We start from the raw sequence: 16868 nt of genomic DNA on the forward strand, positions 1-16868 counted from the left end.
ATTTCTGCCTCTGCCTTTGATTGTAATCCCTCCCCTATCTTTAGGACCCTGACTGAGCCATTAATCCCTATTTCTGTACACAGTAGTTTTAGAAGTCTTACTCCCATAAAGATGCTCAAGTCTGTCCTACCCCAACAAAACAGAACAGAAATCACACCACTGCCCTCCCCACCGGCCATTCCAGCCATCTCACTGCTCATTCCCCACTTCCTCCAAACTGACGGCAGCCCTTCCTTGGGTTTTAGCGATCACTTGTATATGGATCCTTTCCATATCTTTTCCTCTACTCCTGATCTCTCTCCCTAGCCTCACGTCCACATTTCTGATAGTTCCCTGTCATCCGCATGTGGAAACCCCACAGCACCAGCTTCGTCCTGAGCGTGATCGTCCCAGTCCTTCGATCATGCTCTTTCTACCCTCCAACCATTCAGCCACCAGCGCTTGCAGGTTCACACTCCCTGTCCTGTGGCTGCAACAGGGGCCCTTCTCACCATCTTCCTGGACTACTGAAACAGCCCAGTCAAGGCTCTCCCTGAAGCCGGTCTCTGCCTTCCAACAACCTGTGGTCATCTGCACCAGTCATTTCCTGACAGGAAGATGTGGATCTGCTGTGTGTGCAGCATCTCCACTCTGATAGAGTCCAATGCCATGGTAGTCCAGGCTCTGACAATCTGCCCTTTTCTTTCCAGACTGATTTCCTACATCACCACCAACTTTGTACTAGAAATATTTCATCTGTACCAACCCACTCACTGGGGCCTGGCCATGGCTGTATCTTCCTTGCTCAGCATTCACCTTCACTATCTCCTCAGTCTGTAGCACTCCCTTGCTCTCACAAAGTCTGAAATGCTGTTCAAGACCCAACTGAAATGCCACCTCCTCCTCATTCCTGAAGTGACAAGTAACCACTCCAGCATCTTACTTGCAGGATATCTTGTACCTGCTTTGTCAAAAACTACACATATTTGTTTCTTCCACTTCTATTCCTTCCAGGCAAGGCCCATATTTTAATTACTTGTCTGTTCTCTCTGCATCTTGGCACAGGTCCCTACATCTCAAAAGTTTAATTAGACCCCAATCCCAGAGACAATTATGCTGACCTTTCTCTTCTGGCTCTGACCCATAACCTACATTTTTTTTTTTTTTTTTTTAACCCAAGCAATGCTAATAAGCAGAAAAATTCATAGGTTCAGCAGAGGACTTTGAACCTTTTTGCTGTGCCTTGTTCTAAAGCGATCAGCAGGAACTGAGTTTTACCAATAGGAGAGAAGCAACACAGTTTCTTCTCTCTCCCCGCATCTCTTCTGAATCCTTCTCATGAAATTAAAATACCAGAGGAGATAGTTGATCATTTCCACAGGCAGAAATGCAACTTCCTCCTTGCTAGAAGAAGAAAAAATGGTTACTCCTAAACAAGATCGCTCTCTTATATGGAATAGTAATCTCAAAATAGGAATGTTGTTTAAGTACCAATTACAAAATAAAGAGGAAGAGTGAGCTGCTTCTCTGCTCTGGTGTATATTTGGTAGTTGCAGGGTAGTATACAGAAACCTCTTGGACACAAGGGGAAAGAAAGGAAGTATGTCCATGGGGCACCTCTGAGACACCAGATTTCAGACTTTTTGAATTCCCTTTGTGCCCAGATGAAGAGGTGAAATGACAAATATAACAATTTCTCAATAACCAAAATGTCACTCACCATGCTGCTTAATAATTTTTAAAGCCAATATTATAATCTATGTTGCATCTCAGTGGCAGAACACCTAGTTACTCAGCTGATTTCCCTTATCCTATCACATTATTTGTATTCCCTCGCTCGGGTCTGTGCCAAATGGGTGCCTATAGACACTCCCTCTTGTGGCCGCGGCCCCTATTCCCTCCCTCCCTGCTGCGGTCCTGGGTGATGGCCTGCTGACTATCTGCCTCCCCTACTAGAAATCCAGGAAGGTGAGGGCTTGAGCTACAGGCTCAGCCCTGAGCAAAGTGCCCAGCAGAGAGAAGGCTCTAGATCAAGTCTCACTGAACACTTTCCAAAGCAGATTTACTCTGGAATCAGCAAAATCAACCCTCTCAAAATCTCTTGCCTCTTTCAGTAATTTTATACGTTCCTGAGTACCATGACTAAAACCAAGAAACTGCTAATGGGTTTTGGGTATGTTTTGGGTATGATGTTTTTCCAATGTTTGGGAGGGACTAAGAGGTGGCTTTACTTGAGAAAATTCCTTTCAGCTTTGAGGATTAAACACTTGGTCCAAGAAGAAAAGGACCTGGCTGTTGGCTGAGCCCTGGAACAAAGCACAAAGCTCCCATGGCTCTCTTGCCATCTCCCTTCACCCCCAGTGAGGGAAGTAGGTAATCTGGAGAAGAGGAAAGAGGAAGTGGGCCAGACAAGAGAAGTCTGATGGCCAGTTTTCCTCTAGTGCTAAGCTAACTTGGTGTCATAGCTTTTCCGAAGATTGAAATACAAAGTTTTTCTGTCCTAATTTCTTATGACACAAAGCAAACAAGTAGATAGAAAAATAAATAATATTTAAATGTTACAATCACATTAAAGATATATGATAGAAGTTAATTATTACTTCAATTTTTCACGGTGATTTCCCAAAATGATAAGGTCCCCATGGAACAGTTTTTGTAGAAGAGTCTTGGGGAAAAGTCCAACTACTATTCCAGGCACTGAAGAGTTAATGAAAACACTTTTTAAGCAACTGGCCTGAGAAGCTAAATGAGAAGCCTTTTCTTCCAACGTGTCCTTTCCTCAGCACTGTCTTTACATGTTCACGTGGGAATTACTTCAGAAATGTCGTTAACAATATAATGCCACTATAACTCCCCAACCCAAGATTTTGACTAATTTACACCTACAAGAAGACTTCAGTGATACATGAAATAATTCACAGAGCACACAGACTGGTATTTAGTATGCGACCCTGCTGACTGTTAGTTCAAAAAAAGAACTTACTTGGGTGCTGATATGAGAGGGGCACAGCAGCTGCAGCAGCATCCACATGAGGCATATCCCCGGCAGGAGAGAGCCCATCCATTTCCAACTGCCTTGGCCCGTTCCCTACAGCTGCATGAGGCACAAACAATTATCCCATGAGTCCTTAATAATAACACCAAGACAAAGAAGGGCAGTGCAGTGTGGGGGCAACTGACTGGAGAACGGGAACTGAAGCCAAAGTAACTGGGTGCGCCCTTTCCTAACAGGATTCCATGAAGTTCCCAACATAACCACTTGCCAACGTATTTGCTTGTCAGAGTGTTTTTGTACTTGAAAGAATTAACTTTGTTTACAAAATTAGATTCGTTACCCAACAGGAAAATCAACCCAGTGACAGTGAAGAATTCAATTGGCTTGCTGATAATCATTTGAATTCCATTAAACTATCAATGATTTAACACAAAGACTTTAACAAATATTCACAAAATTTACCAAGCCCTCTCATTTAACTGTTCAAAATATTACATTTTCAGATTTGAAGATGAAGTTTACAAGGCTAACCAACAGCTTATATACAAATATAAAGAAAGAACCTTAGAGATGATAGGCTCTACATGCTTATTTTACACTTACAAAGTGGCTACAAAGTGAGACAGTCTAAGGCAGAGCCATAGCCAGGACACGAGTTTCTGGACTCTTAATATTCTTTTATCTCCATTCTTTTACTAAAAATGAGGTTTTGTAAATCTGAGGCAATCAACAGAATCAGTAAATTTAGAAAATAACATCCTTACGCCAGGCATGGTGGCTCATGCCTGTAATCCCAGCACTTTGGGAGGCCGAGGCGGGCGGATCACTTGAGGTCAGGAGCTCAAGAGCAGCCTGGCCGATATGGTGAAACCTCATCTCTACTAAAAATACAAAACAACTAGCTGGGTGTGGTGGTGTGTGCCTGCGGTCCCAGCTACTTGGGAGGCTGAGGTAGATGAATCGCTTGGACCTGGGAGGAGGAAGGAGGTTGCAGTGAGCCAAGGTCGGACTACTGTACTCCAGCCTGGGCAACACAGACAGACTCCATCTCAAAAAATATATAAATAAACATTGTTGTATTCTATAAAAAGGTAAAAATAAATTAAGAAAAATCACTTATTTAAAATCTGATAATTATTTAAAATCTGATGTTAATAGTTCATTTATAAGCTAAAAAATTAGCTCAAACTCTGAAATTATTAGTCATACTGAAATTTTTAAAAAGTAAACAGACACATGCATGAAAATCTTCATGAGAGAAAAATGAGGTGATACATCTGTACTTGTGGTTGTATCACAAAATAATAATGACCCAATTTGTAACTGCTTTTCTTTTTAAACCAATGGATACGTTTCACCAAAACTAAGCTTTCTGGATTTTCAACTTATAAAAACTGATACTTATATTTGAACTTACATTCAAAAGATGATTCAAATTCCTCATTATCCTTAAAAGCTAGCTTGTCCACATCTGAAAATTCACTTTTGTCCTGAAGTTCAGTTTGTCTTTGATAAAGACTAGATTGGAAGGATAAAATTCATGAATGTGAAGTTTTAATAATGGAAAACCAAAGAGCACAAGGTGACAAAAAGCCTTTTGTGACTCAAGAAAAGGCTCTACAAAATTCCTTTTCTCTTTGTCTTGTAAAGAATAGCTCCACCTCACCACCACCACTAGGCATTGTTCTCAGCAATTAATACCTGTTTACTCAGTTACTCCTTGTAACTATTTCATGCTGTGAAGTAGATACTACAGTTGTTAATAAAGAATAATGTTGTACTCTGAATGCTATTCCTAGGAAATAACCATAAAACATTTCTGAAAAAAAATTCTGCATACTATCAGCATGAACCAGCTGAAGATGCAATACCACAACCTTGAGTGAGCAAAGTGCCCTAATTCAGCATGTGTGTGTCTTATCCTTTTGGCTTATCACAAAAAAAAAAAAAAAAAAAAAAGCTTTAGGACCATGACAGGCCCATGTGGCAGAGAACTACATTAACATGCAGATGCCCAGGCTGGAGCCCAGAACTAAGGAGTCAGTTCTCTCTGCTGTGGGGCCCAGGTATGGGTAGGAGTCTGCTCATCACTCAAATCACAGCCTGGCTGACCCAGTGGCCTGTTTCTAAAAACATCCACTCCTTCCTGTTTCAACAATCATACTCTACTCCAGAGCCCACTACCACATTTGAATTTATTTCAATGATATGCAGGTCAGAACCTTATCTGTTTATATTTCAATGCCAAAATATTTTTAAATGACTTTTTAATGATGTGTAAAATTGTTCCAACTTTAGAAATAACCTCCATTTGTTTGCTTTCAGATTTTGTACATTTGTTTTTTATCTTAATAAACCAAGTCTATTCACAGAACCAGGAAGATGCTTATTTACACCAGATTGCATGGTCCATATATCAAGTTTAGCAAATAAGCATTATTCACTTATTTGCTAAAAACAATCTTTTTCCCTCCAGGTAATTTAGATGATTCTCAAAAATGACACATCATTTTGCAATCTGATTGCAAATTCTATACTGCCACATGATCTATAATAATTATCTCCAAAAAAAAAAAATCCCAGTAAAAAAAGTGAAGGCTGATACAGCAAATAACATGATTCAGCTGAAGCTAATCAATCAGAACATTATACTTACCCCACTTTCTGCTCCGTAGGGCTGGAGACGGGAGGGATGGAGAGGCTGTGCCTAGACTCAGTGGGTGATGGTAGGGGCATTCTGTCAGGACAAGGACTGGGGGAAACAACGTGTGATCTGCTCAGACCTAAGGTGCAGAAAGAACCAAGGAAAGAATATTATCAATTGCATGGAGAAGATACCAACGTGGTTTCTAAAGAGCTCTATTAGTCTGAAAATAAACTGTTATCCTCACAAAAAGCCAACTATGATGCATAAGATCCACAAAACTAATGATTCAAGCACTAAATTAAACTGCAGTGGCAATAATAAAATGCATGAAACCAACAGGCAGCAAAGGAAAGGCGACTATCACTCTCTAAACAGTTCTGTGTGCCAAGCAAACACCAGACCTTGCCACTCTGGCCCGGTGACCCTCACAGCAACCCGTGTCGTGGGCAGGGTGGCTACCCAACTCCAGAGCACCCCACAACCCTTTGTGCGGGTGGCTTACCTTCTAGATACATTTCACTTTCGAGGCTTCTTTTTGCTTTTGGAAGGGGTGTGGAAGAGAGGCGTCTGGAGGAAGTGCCCCCGTGGAGCCTCGAGGCTGCACTGCCTGTCAGTGCTTCCAAGACGTCATTCCTTTCTTCTTTAAGTGTGCCCACTTGAGGCTGCTCACAGACAACTCTGTCCTCTCCAAAGATATGTCTTTCCGGGGAACTCGAAGTAATGTTTTTGAAGGCTTCCAGCAAGTGCAGAGATGGTGGGCTCTTTGCTGCTAGTGGGCTTTTGGCAGAGTTTTTAATGACTCTCCGATGGTAACTTCTGAAAGCCTTTTCCAAGCGTTCAGCCTCTTGCTGAAGCTCTTTGACCCTTGCCTTAGTATTGGCTACAAACTCAAGGTCAGAATCAGGGGAACTACCCTCCACCCATGCATTTGGATAATTTGTGATCCTTGATGCAACCATACGTGCTAGAACTTTTTCATGTTTAAAAGGACTGTTCAAGAAATCCCCACTTATCTCATCATTGAGAGGCACCATGTTGCCATTTATTAATCCATTGACAGAACGATCGATCACAGACTGCTTTGGATTGCAGTACACTTCATTCTCTAGGGCTGCAGGGTACAAAAAGCAAATTTCAGAAGTGAGTGAACAAGGCAGAGAAGAAAATATACTCGAGAATATTATTTTTTTGAAAAATGGAAGAAAGTAATAAGGACAAACTTGCACGTTAAAGTTTCTGAAGCCATGGTAATGATAACCACTAACATTTATTGAGAGCTTATTATACCACCTACAGCTTCATATGTCTTTTGTAACATGATATAATTTCAGAATCCATTATGCACAATTTTGAAATCCACAAGGCTCTGAGAACTGAAAATTTATTCATAATTTATTTGGTGGCAAAGCCTAACCAGACTTGAACTCATTTGGCTGAAAAGTTTGACCTGAACTGATGTAAACCCATTTATAATCTTTATTTATCCCAGCATGAATATTCATACAGTTGACTGCAAAATAATTAATGTGTTTTACTATAGGATGCTGTTCAGAACTCCCAGGGCTAGTGTGAAATCCACAGCATATGGCCTGAGTTTCATATAAGGAAGTGAGGACCTGCATTCACAACAACACTGTGGTCAAGGAACTCTCACTGTTCCGATTTTACAGATGGGGGAACTAAAGCTTACTGAGGCTGGGTCACACGGTTAGCAGGTCTAAGAGCTACTGGGCTTTCCTAATGCAAAGCCAGTGCGTGTGCCCCACTCTCCTGCAATGCCTCCCTGTGATGCTGCAAGAAAAAAGTTTGCCCTCGGCAACACATGCATGCGAAAGGGTTCTATCCTCATTCAACTATTTTTTATTGATAGGAGACTGCTATGACTTCAGCTGTGAGAAGTTTTGCAAACAGAATTGAAAGAAAATGAGGAACAGAAAAAAGTAGAAATGAGTAGAGATAAAAATAAAACAAGTGCTGGTAGAAGAGAGCAAGGAGCTGATAAGGAAAGAATGCAGGTGGGAATGAGGAAGGCTCAGACCTAGTTGAACTGGTAACACGTACGTACTTTCTTTGAGCTTGAAAGCAACTGAAGAAGAAAGTATCTAAACTTCAATATCCTTCTTACGAAGTAGGAAGGGGCAGAGATGCATCCACAGTGAAGACACAATAATAAAATGATACCAATAACCATTTCCTGAGTGTCTTTTATGTCCCAGGTACTGGACTGAAACCCATTTCATTTCATCTTTCTCATCATGGCTGAGTAGGTATCATTATCCCCATTACAAATGAGGAGATTGAGGCCCAAGGAAGTTAAAGTAACACGCCCAAGGTCAAACAACTTCAAAACTGGGGTCCAAAAGAAGAACAGTTCTCTGATTCTGAGGGCAATGTTCTTTTTGCTAAACCACCCTGCTTGTCCTGTATATTTATATATCTATCAAGGAATCCGTAAAACTACTGAATTGGTGTTAACATTGGGGTTACAAATAAAAAAGGAAATCCTAGAATGAATGTGGGGACTTCTATGTCACCACCATGCCTTTCCTATTGGGGCATGAGACTCTCCCAAGCCATGAGGCACCTATGAAGCAAATCACTTTTGCTGATGATCCAGATGGTATTACCAAAATGGATAGGGAGTTTTACTTCTAAAATGACACATATTTCTATGGCTTTTCCTCTAACACAATAATTAATATTCAATAAATTATGATCATTACATTTTCACAGACACCAGAAGCTTTATACACACAAAAATATTTATGGGTTAAAATGTCTCTAACCTGTCTGAGTTTGTTTCAGTTGCAATTTTAAATCGGCAACCTGAGTAGTTAACCTCTTTACAGAAGCTTTGTAACCCAGAATCTGGGCCTTCAGCTGTGCAGAATGCTCAATCTGAAAAGATTCAGAATAGGAAAAGAAATCCATGTAAAACAAATCACAGCTTGCTTCAAAAGGAAAAATTCTCTTATCATGTTTGTACTCTTTTTGTTCTGCCAATTTCAAGAAGCTTTATGACAGTAAACAAGAGGGTCCCTATTAAAAAAAAAACACAAGCAGAACAAACAAGTTTTTCACCATCTTTTTCAGTCATATCAAAGAACTCTAGGGCATGCAGGCAGAAATCAGAAGACACAGTGAATGTTTGTAATACTTCTCAGGGTGAGAATCGAGAGATAACAGTGGGTACCATCAGGCACTCAGAAAGTTTTATATTTAGGTGAATTTGCTTTCTTCTCCATTTTATTACTACTACGAATATAAAGTCATATTATCACTGCAAAATTTTCTCAGATGAGAAAGGATACCTTTAGCATATTTGGGAGAGTAATGTTTGATGTTAAAATAAATCTGATTTACACTAGTATGACTTGTGCCAAGTTTACATATCTATGAAGTGTACTGGCATCACACTAGAACTGAAGAAGAGCAATACTCACTTCATCTTGCAGTTGTTTATGCAGAGCTTGCCTGCGGCTTTCGAACTCCTCATGCTCAACCACTATAGCCTTTTCAGCTTTCCGTAGTTCTTTCTGAAAGACTGCAAGTTCAGGAGCTGGCCGAGCTAGGCCTAACAAGGTAAAAAAAATCCTAGTCATTATCAACCTTAAGTTATTTCACTTAACAAAAACTGTTAAAGGGGTTTTAAAGTGTTCCTTTGCTTTGTACTCACGCAATAAATATGATATTAAGTCTATTAAATGAGCTCAGAGCAATCCTGACTCTCAAATTTCACAACAAAAGAATTTAGTGCATGTTAATGCAAACTTTATTACCCTTGGAGCCCTACTCCAAGTAAAAGAACTCTTTCAAATCCTCAAATTAACCTGAAAGCCTGTTTCTCTCCTCTACCATGCACAGAAGGAGCTCTCTCTCTGGTCTAACTGTTGATGACAGCCCTGGGATCCAATATGATCTGGGCATCTGACAGCAGCAGTTGGGATCCAAGCAGAAGGCAGATGGCTGTCACAGTCAAGGTCATCTAAGAACCCTTTAATAAAGGTTGACTTATTCAGGGTATGCACAAAGGATGGTGGAGTTCCCTGGGCTAGTAACAGAGCCACACTGTTAGCGCTCCTTGGGCCTTGAGAATCAGGGGAGGGAGAAATTCTCAGCACCGGAGAGAGGGAGGTGGTACAGAGCACCCGGAAGAGGTCATCACAGGCACTATGACCTCACTTGGCCATGAGGCAGTGGCCAGCCTAGAGCTACTGTATGTAGAGGCTGGTGTCCCCACTGGCCACCAGTGAGAGGGCAAGGGAAGCCTTGATACCACCTAAAGCAGGTTTGCAGAGTTTAATCCAAGAATCTTAATTTTATAAATTTAATTTAATCCAAGAATTAAATTTATAAAATTTAATCCAAGAATCTTAATTTAATCCAAGAATCTTAATTTTATAAATCTTCCCAATTTAAGCCCCCCTACCTTATACAAGTACAAAGCATAGTTTTATAATACTGACCTAATACAAGTTACTAAAACATGCAAGTCAGAAAAAAAGAAAAATACATACGGTTTAGGAGACGCAAGTTTTCATTTCTACTCTCTTCCAGTTGTTGTTTAAGTAATTTATTTTGTGCCAGAAGCTCCAGTTTCTCTTCTTTTAGTAGTGAATAATCACTCATCTCTTTAACCTTTTCATTCAGCATATGGTTTTGTTTTGTTATTGCCAAAGACTGTGCTTTGACAGACTCTAATTCAAGCTAAAATTCAAAAAGGAAAATTTACATTTGAATAATGACTTTACAGTACTGCAAAAGTAAAAGCTGGCAGGCTCCTTTAAGCATGGTGTCACAATTTAATTAAGGTCACTGGACAGAAGTCTGACTCTCTGCAGTAAGACTCTAACTACAATAACGAAAATTATCTTCTGCCCTACAGTTGAGGCAGAAGTTTTTTAGGTCACCATCCCATGAAGCAAGTCCTTCTAAGATTATCATCCCATTTTCCAGAGGCAACCAAGAACCCAACAACAATTACCCATCATAGCAATATATATTTTTTAAATATGAAAAGGTAAGATAAAAATGGCTGGGCATGGTGGTTCACGCCTGTAATCGTAGCACTTTGGGAGGCTGAGGCAAGAGGATTGCTTGAGCTCAGGAGACCACCCTGGGCAACATGGCGAAACCCCATCTCTACTAAAAATACAAAAATTAGCTGGGCGTGGTGGCACATGGCTGTAATCCCAGCTACTCAGGAGGCTGAGACATGAGAATCACTTGAACCTGGGAGGTGGAAGTTGGTTGCAGTGAGCCAAGATCACACCACTGCACTCCAGCCTGGGCGAAAGAACAAGACTCTGTCTAGAAAGAAAGAAAGATTCTGTAACATGTTGTGAAGTGCTTCCCTTTTCTTAGTATAATATATACCATATTTGAGTACAAAAGCCTACAAAGTTCTCACATAAGTCAAAGTTGCTAAAATAAATTTTATATACAAAATATGTTGTAAGTACCTAAAGTTCCAGCTTCATCCTTCAGACAGCAAGCACATGAATGAATAGAAAAGTAAAGAAGCAATGATATGTGAAAAATGCACCTCATTTTGTTTTAATCTGTAAGATAACAATGTAATGACAGGAACTTTTTTACCTGCTGCTGATGGAAGGAGAGAACAGGCTGATGTAGAAACTAACAGTAATGGCCACCTGCTATGAACTAGGCACGTAAGTTAGCTTACTGAATTCCCTCAACAACCCTATAATGTGGAAAACATCTTAGTTTACAGCTCAGGAACCTGCAGTCACAGAACTTCCCTAGTGACACACAATCAGTTAGAGACACAGACAGGATTTAAGCAGGACTCCAGGACCCAAAGCTCTATCTACGCTTTCCTATGTGACACTGATTGAAATTAAGAACTGTTGAATTAACTTCAGCCATCACCTTCTTAGCCATATAAATGGCAGTCGAAACACCTCAAGAGGATGACTTAGGATAAATTATGTATGACTAAAATTTCATATATTGCTTAAAATCTATTTCAAAAACCAATATGCTTAACAATTACCTCAAGTTCTTTCACACGATTTACAGATTGATTGAGTTCCTCCTTTTTTGAATTAATAGCTGTGAGCTCCTCTTGCAAATGAACAGCTTTTTCTGAAAAAAGAGCCCACCAATTAAACACCATAATGTTTTCCTAGTGAATACAAAAGCCATTTAATATTTATGGCCAGTATGTCAGACCTAATGACCACTATTTCACAATCCAAATAGCAGAGGTAGGGGGCAAGTAAGAAATAAACCCTATTACCCAACAGGTGATGTGAAGCTATAACCGTCATGTATGTGGTGAAATTCCACTTGCTACACATGCTAACCAGAGTTATACCATCTGCTCAAAGCACAGAGCCCTAATACCCACAGCTCTTAACTTCCTTGAAGACAAAGATCTGTCTGTTACTATATTGTAGTTAGTATTTTGTAGTTTTCACTTCATCTAACACAAGTCTATGTAGGTATATCATCAAACCATAATTTGTTATATACATAATGGTACTAATTCATAAAAGAAGTATTAGTCTCCACAAGCTAGTAAAAGAGGCTGGGCACAATGGCTCATGCCTGTAATACCAGCACTTTGAGAGACCAAGGCAGGCGGATCACCTGAGGTCAGGAGTTCGAGACCAGCCTGGCCAACAAGGTGAAACTCTGTCTCTACAAAATTTAGCAGGGCATGGTGGCGCACACCTGTAGTCCCAGCTACTTGGGAGGCTGAGGCACAAGAATCACTTGAACCCAGGAGGCGGAGGCTGCAGTGAGCCGAGATTGTGCCTATGTACTCCAGCCTGGGCAACAGAGCAAGACTCCATCTCTAAAACAAACAAAAAAAAGACAGTAGCCACACATCGGGTATCTGGGTCAACATCAACTACCCAACCCTGGTTTACTCCCAAGAATCTTCTTGAAATTTCCACCAAAACTTCAACTTCTTGTTGCAGCAATTTCCTAGAAATACATTGAAATGTAAAACATCTGAAGATTGAAAAATTATTCAACTTCCATAGTCTCAGGCCAATGTACACAAGAGTTCAGAAGGTTATACATCAAGTAAAAATACCGTAAAGCATAAAAATACATTAGAAGCAAAAGAAATAAGAAACTAGGTCACAGGGGACAGAGAAGTTGAAGTTTTCCGTAAGTGAAAAATAAAGTCTCTCATGGTTAGGAGTAATACGTACTTGATGGCAGTAAGTTGCTGCTACTTTCCTGACAATTGCAGATTTATCAAAATATATGAAATAAAGTTGGATAGGCCGGGCGCGGTGGCTCAAGCCTGTAATCCCAGCACTTTGGGAGGCCGAGACCGGCGGATCACGAGGTCAGGAGATCGAGACCATCCTGGCTAACCCAGTGAAACCCCGTCTCTACTAAAAAATACAAAAAACTAGCTGGGCGAGGCGGCGGGCGCCTGTAGTCCCAGCTACTCGGGAGGCTGAGGCAGGAGAATGGCGTGAACCCGGGAGGCGGAGCTTGCAGTGAGCTGAGATCCGGCCACTGCACTCCAGCCTGGGCGACAGACCGAGACTCCGTCTCAAAAAAAAAAAAAAAAAAAAAAAAAAAAAAAAAAAAAGAAATAAAGTTGGATAAAATATCCATGATAAATCACTGGCCTTTGTGAATATACAAATTATTAAACATGAAGGTTTCTCAAAAGGCAGTGAAGACAATTTTTTTTTTAATTTATAAAATTAAAATTACAAAAATGTAATTTTGTAGAAACAATGAAGTGTAAGCTATATTTTTTAGAATATGGAACAGGCCCAACTTGGGAAGCTAATAACCTACAGCAGAACTGAAAAATACAGCTTATTTCCCCCCTACACATCACCTTTATTCTTCCTTTCATCTTCAATCAGTCGATTAGTTCTAATGATGTAGTCATCCTTCAGTTCAAGTTGATACCTGAGAATCAGAATGACTAAATATGAGCTCCTCAGTCATTTTTCTGGAAAGACTGTTATCAGTGCAGGAACTTATCTATGGCACAGGAGCACCTGAAGGCGCTGAACATGACAATGTGTAAACTTCAAAGTCCTCAATACTAAAGCCAGGGATATGACCTCTGAACATAAAATGCCCAGTAAAACCCTTCCTTGATCCTATAAACTGGGTCCCAAAACTCAATCACACAAGATGAAGGGTCGTATTATCATAAGGTTATTTACTGAAAACAATCACTTTTCAGTTGGTCTCAACCGACACAAAGAGCAAAGGGGTAAATTAAATTTACACAGCACACAACAGACTCAATCCCAAATGATAATCAGACAGTCACTTCCAATCCACCTGTACCATCTGCCCACCCCCAACCAAGGTAAGACCTTTTGTGCTCAGGGACTAAGCGCAGTCCTGAGAGCCAACCGCCAAGGGCATTATACCCGGATTAGCAATACCAAAAGGCACATTTTCACCGTTTCACTTCCCTTTCCCAGCTGTTACCATCTGCCCTTTTGGTTCCAAAAGGAAATAGAAGCACTCCTGTGGTGAAGAGCCTCCAAACTCCAACACCTGCCAAAGTCATATGAGGATTCCCAAAGCCAGACAAACACCATGCAGCCTGTGGAAGCTGTCACAATGATACCAAACAGTTCACTAGCTCCCTAACTATGTAAAATTAACACACATACTTTAATTCATTTATTCCTAAAAATTCAGCAACTACAGACACTTCCATTTTAGCTATTTTAGTATAGAAACTGACATAGAAGGTGTGTGTAAAATACATCATTTCAAAATCAATAGATAAAAAAGCTGCCATATTTTTAAAAAATAGAATTTGTTTAAAGGATAACCTCAAGAAACCTTTGCAATACTATGTAATGGAATATCAATGACAAATTGAGGAAGGGAATAAAAGAGGCCAAATAAGAAATGCCCAGACCACCTGAGCTGAATCATTTCCTCGCGACACATTTACAGTAAATATTAACTAAGCACTTCTTATGTGCCACATGCTTTCCCACACACTGAAGAGAAATGTTACCACACGGGCATAATATCGTAGCACTGAGATGTTATTCACTGATACACAAAACTCAGACTACAGAAAAGCCAAAGTAACCATAGTTATCCATATTTTCCTTTCTCTGTATCACTTTTTGCCTCACATAGTTAATTTTAGCTCTTTTGATTCTGGCTTTGATGAATCTTGAAGAAATACGAGGCACATGTTCACTGACAAATACTATGACCATTAGTGTAATTTATAGATGGTTAGATACCCCCATCCTTGGGGCTGTATGAGTGAGGCAGAGAAAAAGATAATTAAAAGTGATTATAATTCCAATTTTACAGCTTATCAACTATGCAAGCTGAGCAAGTCACAAGGTGTACTGAAAATTAAAAGCAAATCACAGCCCGCAATAAATGCTAGAGAAGCCATAAGAAGCACAGAGGATGTGCATCTCTATAGGTTTTTTTTTTTTTTTTTTTTTTTTGAGATGGATTCTTGCTGTTACCCAGGCTAGTACAGTGCAGTAGCACAATTTCAGCTCACTGCAACCTCTGCCTCCTGGGTTCAAGTGAATCCCCAGTAGCTGGGATTACAAGCACTCACCACCACACCCGGCTAATTTTTGTGTTTTTAGTAGAGATGGGGGTTTCGCCATGTTGGCCAGGCTGGTCTTGAACTCCTGACCTCAGGTGATCCGCCCACCTCAGCCTCCCAGAGTGCTGGGATTACAGGCGTGAGCCACCACACCTGGCTCTTATATTTTAAAAACTATCCTAACTTAAATGCAGGAAAGGATTGACTGTATTGATAAAACTATGTATTTTTTTTCCAAACACTAAAGTTTGCCTAAGTTACAGACTACTTCGTCAGTTTTTGTTTCTACCAACTTAATTTAAACATATCAGTTATTTAAAAATGCTTAACAATTACTTTAGAAGTTCATTCTTGAGCTTTCGGTCATAGGTCTCCTCAAAATTCTTTATATTCTGCTCCCGTCTCCTAAGTGCCTCAGTTATGCTTTTATGTTTTTCTTCCTGGAGCTTCTGGTTCCTGAAATTAGCAAAAATATAAAAAGCAAATAAACTACCATAGCGGAGCTAACAAATTTAGGAAAAATATCACATGTGTCTAGTTCAACAGACTAAAACTGCTACATGATATCACTATTGGGAAGTAGAAAGAAAGAGCCAGAAGTCCTCAGTGTATTTTATGAACTGACCTAGTTACAGCGTATTGAAACTAGCAGAACTGACTATGGCTTTGGGCTGAGGGGTGTGGGAGAGTCTCAAGAGGGAAGTGGTTTCTCACAGAAGATAAACAATGGTTATAGGTGATAAACGGCCAAAATCAATCCTGGGATGAAAGAATATTATTAGTTACAAAGTAACAAGTGAGTGTACTTAACGTGCTTGAATCTTCTATAATACTGTTTCTAACTGTGGGATTTAATTAATTAGTCCATATATATTCAAGATAGAATATTTTTGTCATTTAATGACCAATCAGCTTTAGCCAAGTGTGGTGGCCCGCACCTATAATCCCAGTTTTTCAGAAGGCTGAGGCAGGAGGATCACTTGATCCCAAGTGTTTGAGACCAGCCTGGGCAATACAGACAGACCCTGTGTCTTAAAAACAAAACAAAACAAACAAAAAAACCTATTGATTGAATACTGAAAAAAGTACCAAAAGAGAGGGCAAAAGATAGATGGATCAATCAGGGCTTCCAAATACTGAAGAATAGAATGGTCTTCATAGTGAGACTTTAAATCAACCATAGTACCAACTCCTTAGCCAGCCAGGGAGGTAGGTTCGCAGGTAGTGAGATCCAGTCATCCTGAGAAGTGCTACAAAATGCTGACTAGTCCAAGAACAGGTAAAGGCTCTAGGTATTAGCTCCCTCTGCTGGTAACCTGGAAAGTCGTGGAGAGGTAAACTGCATTTATTTAGTTTATACGCTAAGAAGGAGGGAACAACAGTAGAGAAAATGGAGGTAAAGGTATGATGAACTTTCTCTGCACCAATTTTGTGCTTATTTCTCTCTCTTGATCAATCTGCCTTTTCATTATTGCCAAAAAGAGAGTAAGGTAGACAGAGAGTTGAAATTAAACAAATGAAGCCTATAGAAGTGAGAAAAAAACATTAATGAAGATGGAGACAAATTATTTAATGAACTAAGATTCCTGGAGTATCTATGGGTGTCAATAGCAGATTCCCAAAGGAAAAGAAGGCTTACTGCACAAACTATGGACAGGTGAGCTTGCTGCCAATCCCAGGTAAGATCT

At 40.1% G+C, this 16868-nt stretch overlaps 1 protein-coding gene across 9 annotated transcripts in view; it reads right to left on the reverse strand.

Annotated features, from left to right (window-relative positions):
- The window catches only part of LOC105478275 (OFD1 centriole and centriolar satellite protein), a 34475-nt gene that overhangs the window by 2426 nt on the left and 15181 nt on the right, over nucleotides 1-16868 (reverse strand). For 7 of the 9 annotated variants that reach the window (XM_071088586.1, XM_071088585.1, XM_071088591.1 and 4 more), the window contains 10 exons: nucleotides 15517-15636; nucleotides 13462-13535; nucleotides 11638-11729; nucleotides 10139-10328; nucleotides 9065-9195; nucleotides 8408-8519; nucleotides 6124-6732; nucleotides 5631-5757; nucleotides 4392-4492; nucleotides 2963-3073 (listed from right to left, as the gene is read on the reverse strand). In XM_071088586.1, coding sequence (XP_070944687.1) covers nucleotides 2963-3073; nucleotides 4392-4492; nucleotides 5631-5757; nucleotides 6124-6732; nucleotides 8408-8519; nucleotides 9065-9195; nucleotides 10139-10328; nucleotides 11638-11729; nucleotides 13462-13535; nucleotides 15517-15636 — 1667 coding nt within the window. The remainder of the gene's footprint in view (nucleotides 1-2962; nucleotides 3074-4391; nucleotides 4493-5630; nucleotides 5758-6123; nucleotides 6733-8407; nucleotides 8520-9064; nucleotides 9196-10138; nucleotides 10329-11637; nucleotides 11730-13461; nucleotides 13536-15516; nucleotides 15637-16868) is intronic. The other 2 variants (XM_071088588.1, XM_071088587.1) reach the window with 1 other exon arrangement.

Source organism: Macaca nemestrina, chromosome X, assembly GCF_043159975.1.
Source record: "Macaca nemestrina isolate mMacNem1 chromosome X, mMacNem.hap1, whole genome shotgun sequence".
Classification (NCBI taxonomy): Eukaryota; Metazoa; Chordata; class Mammalia; order Primates; family Cercopithecidae; genus Macaca; species Macaca nemestrina.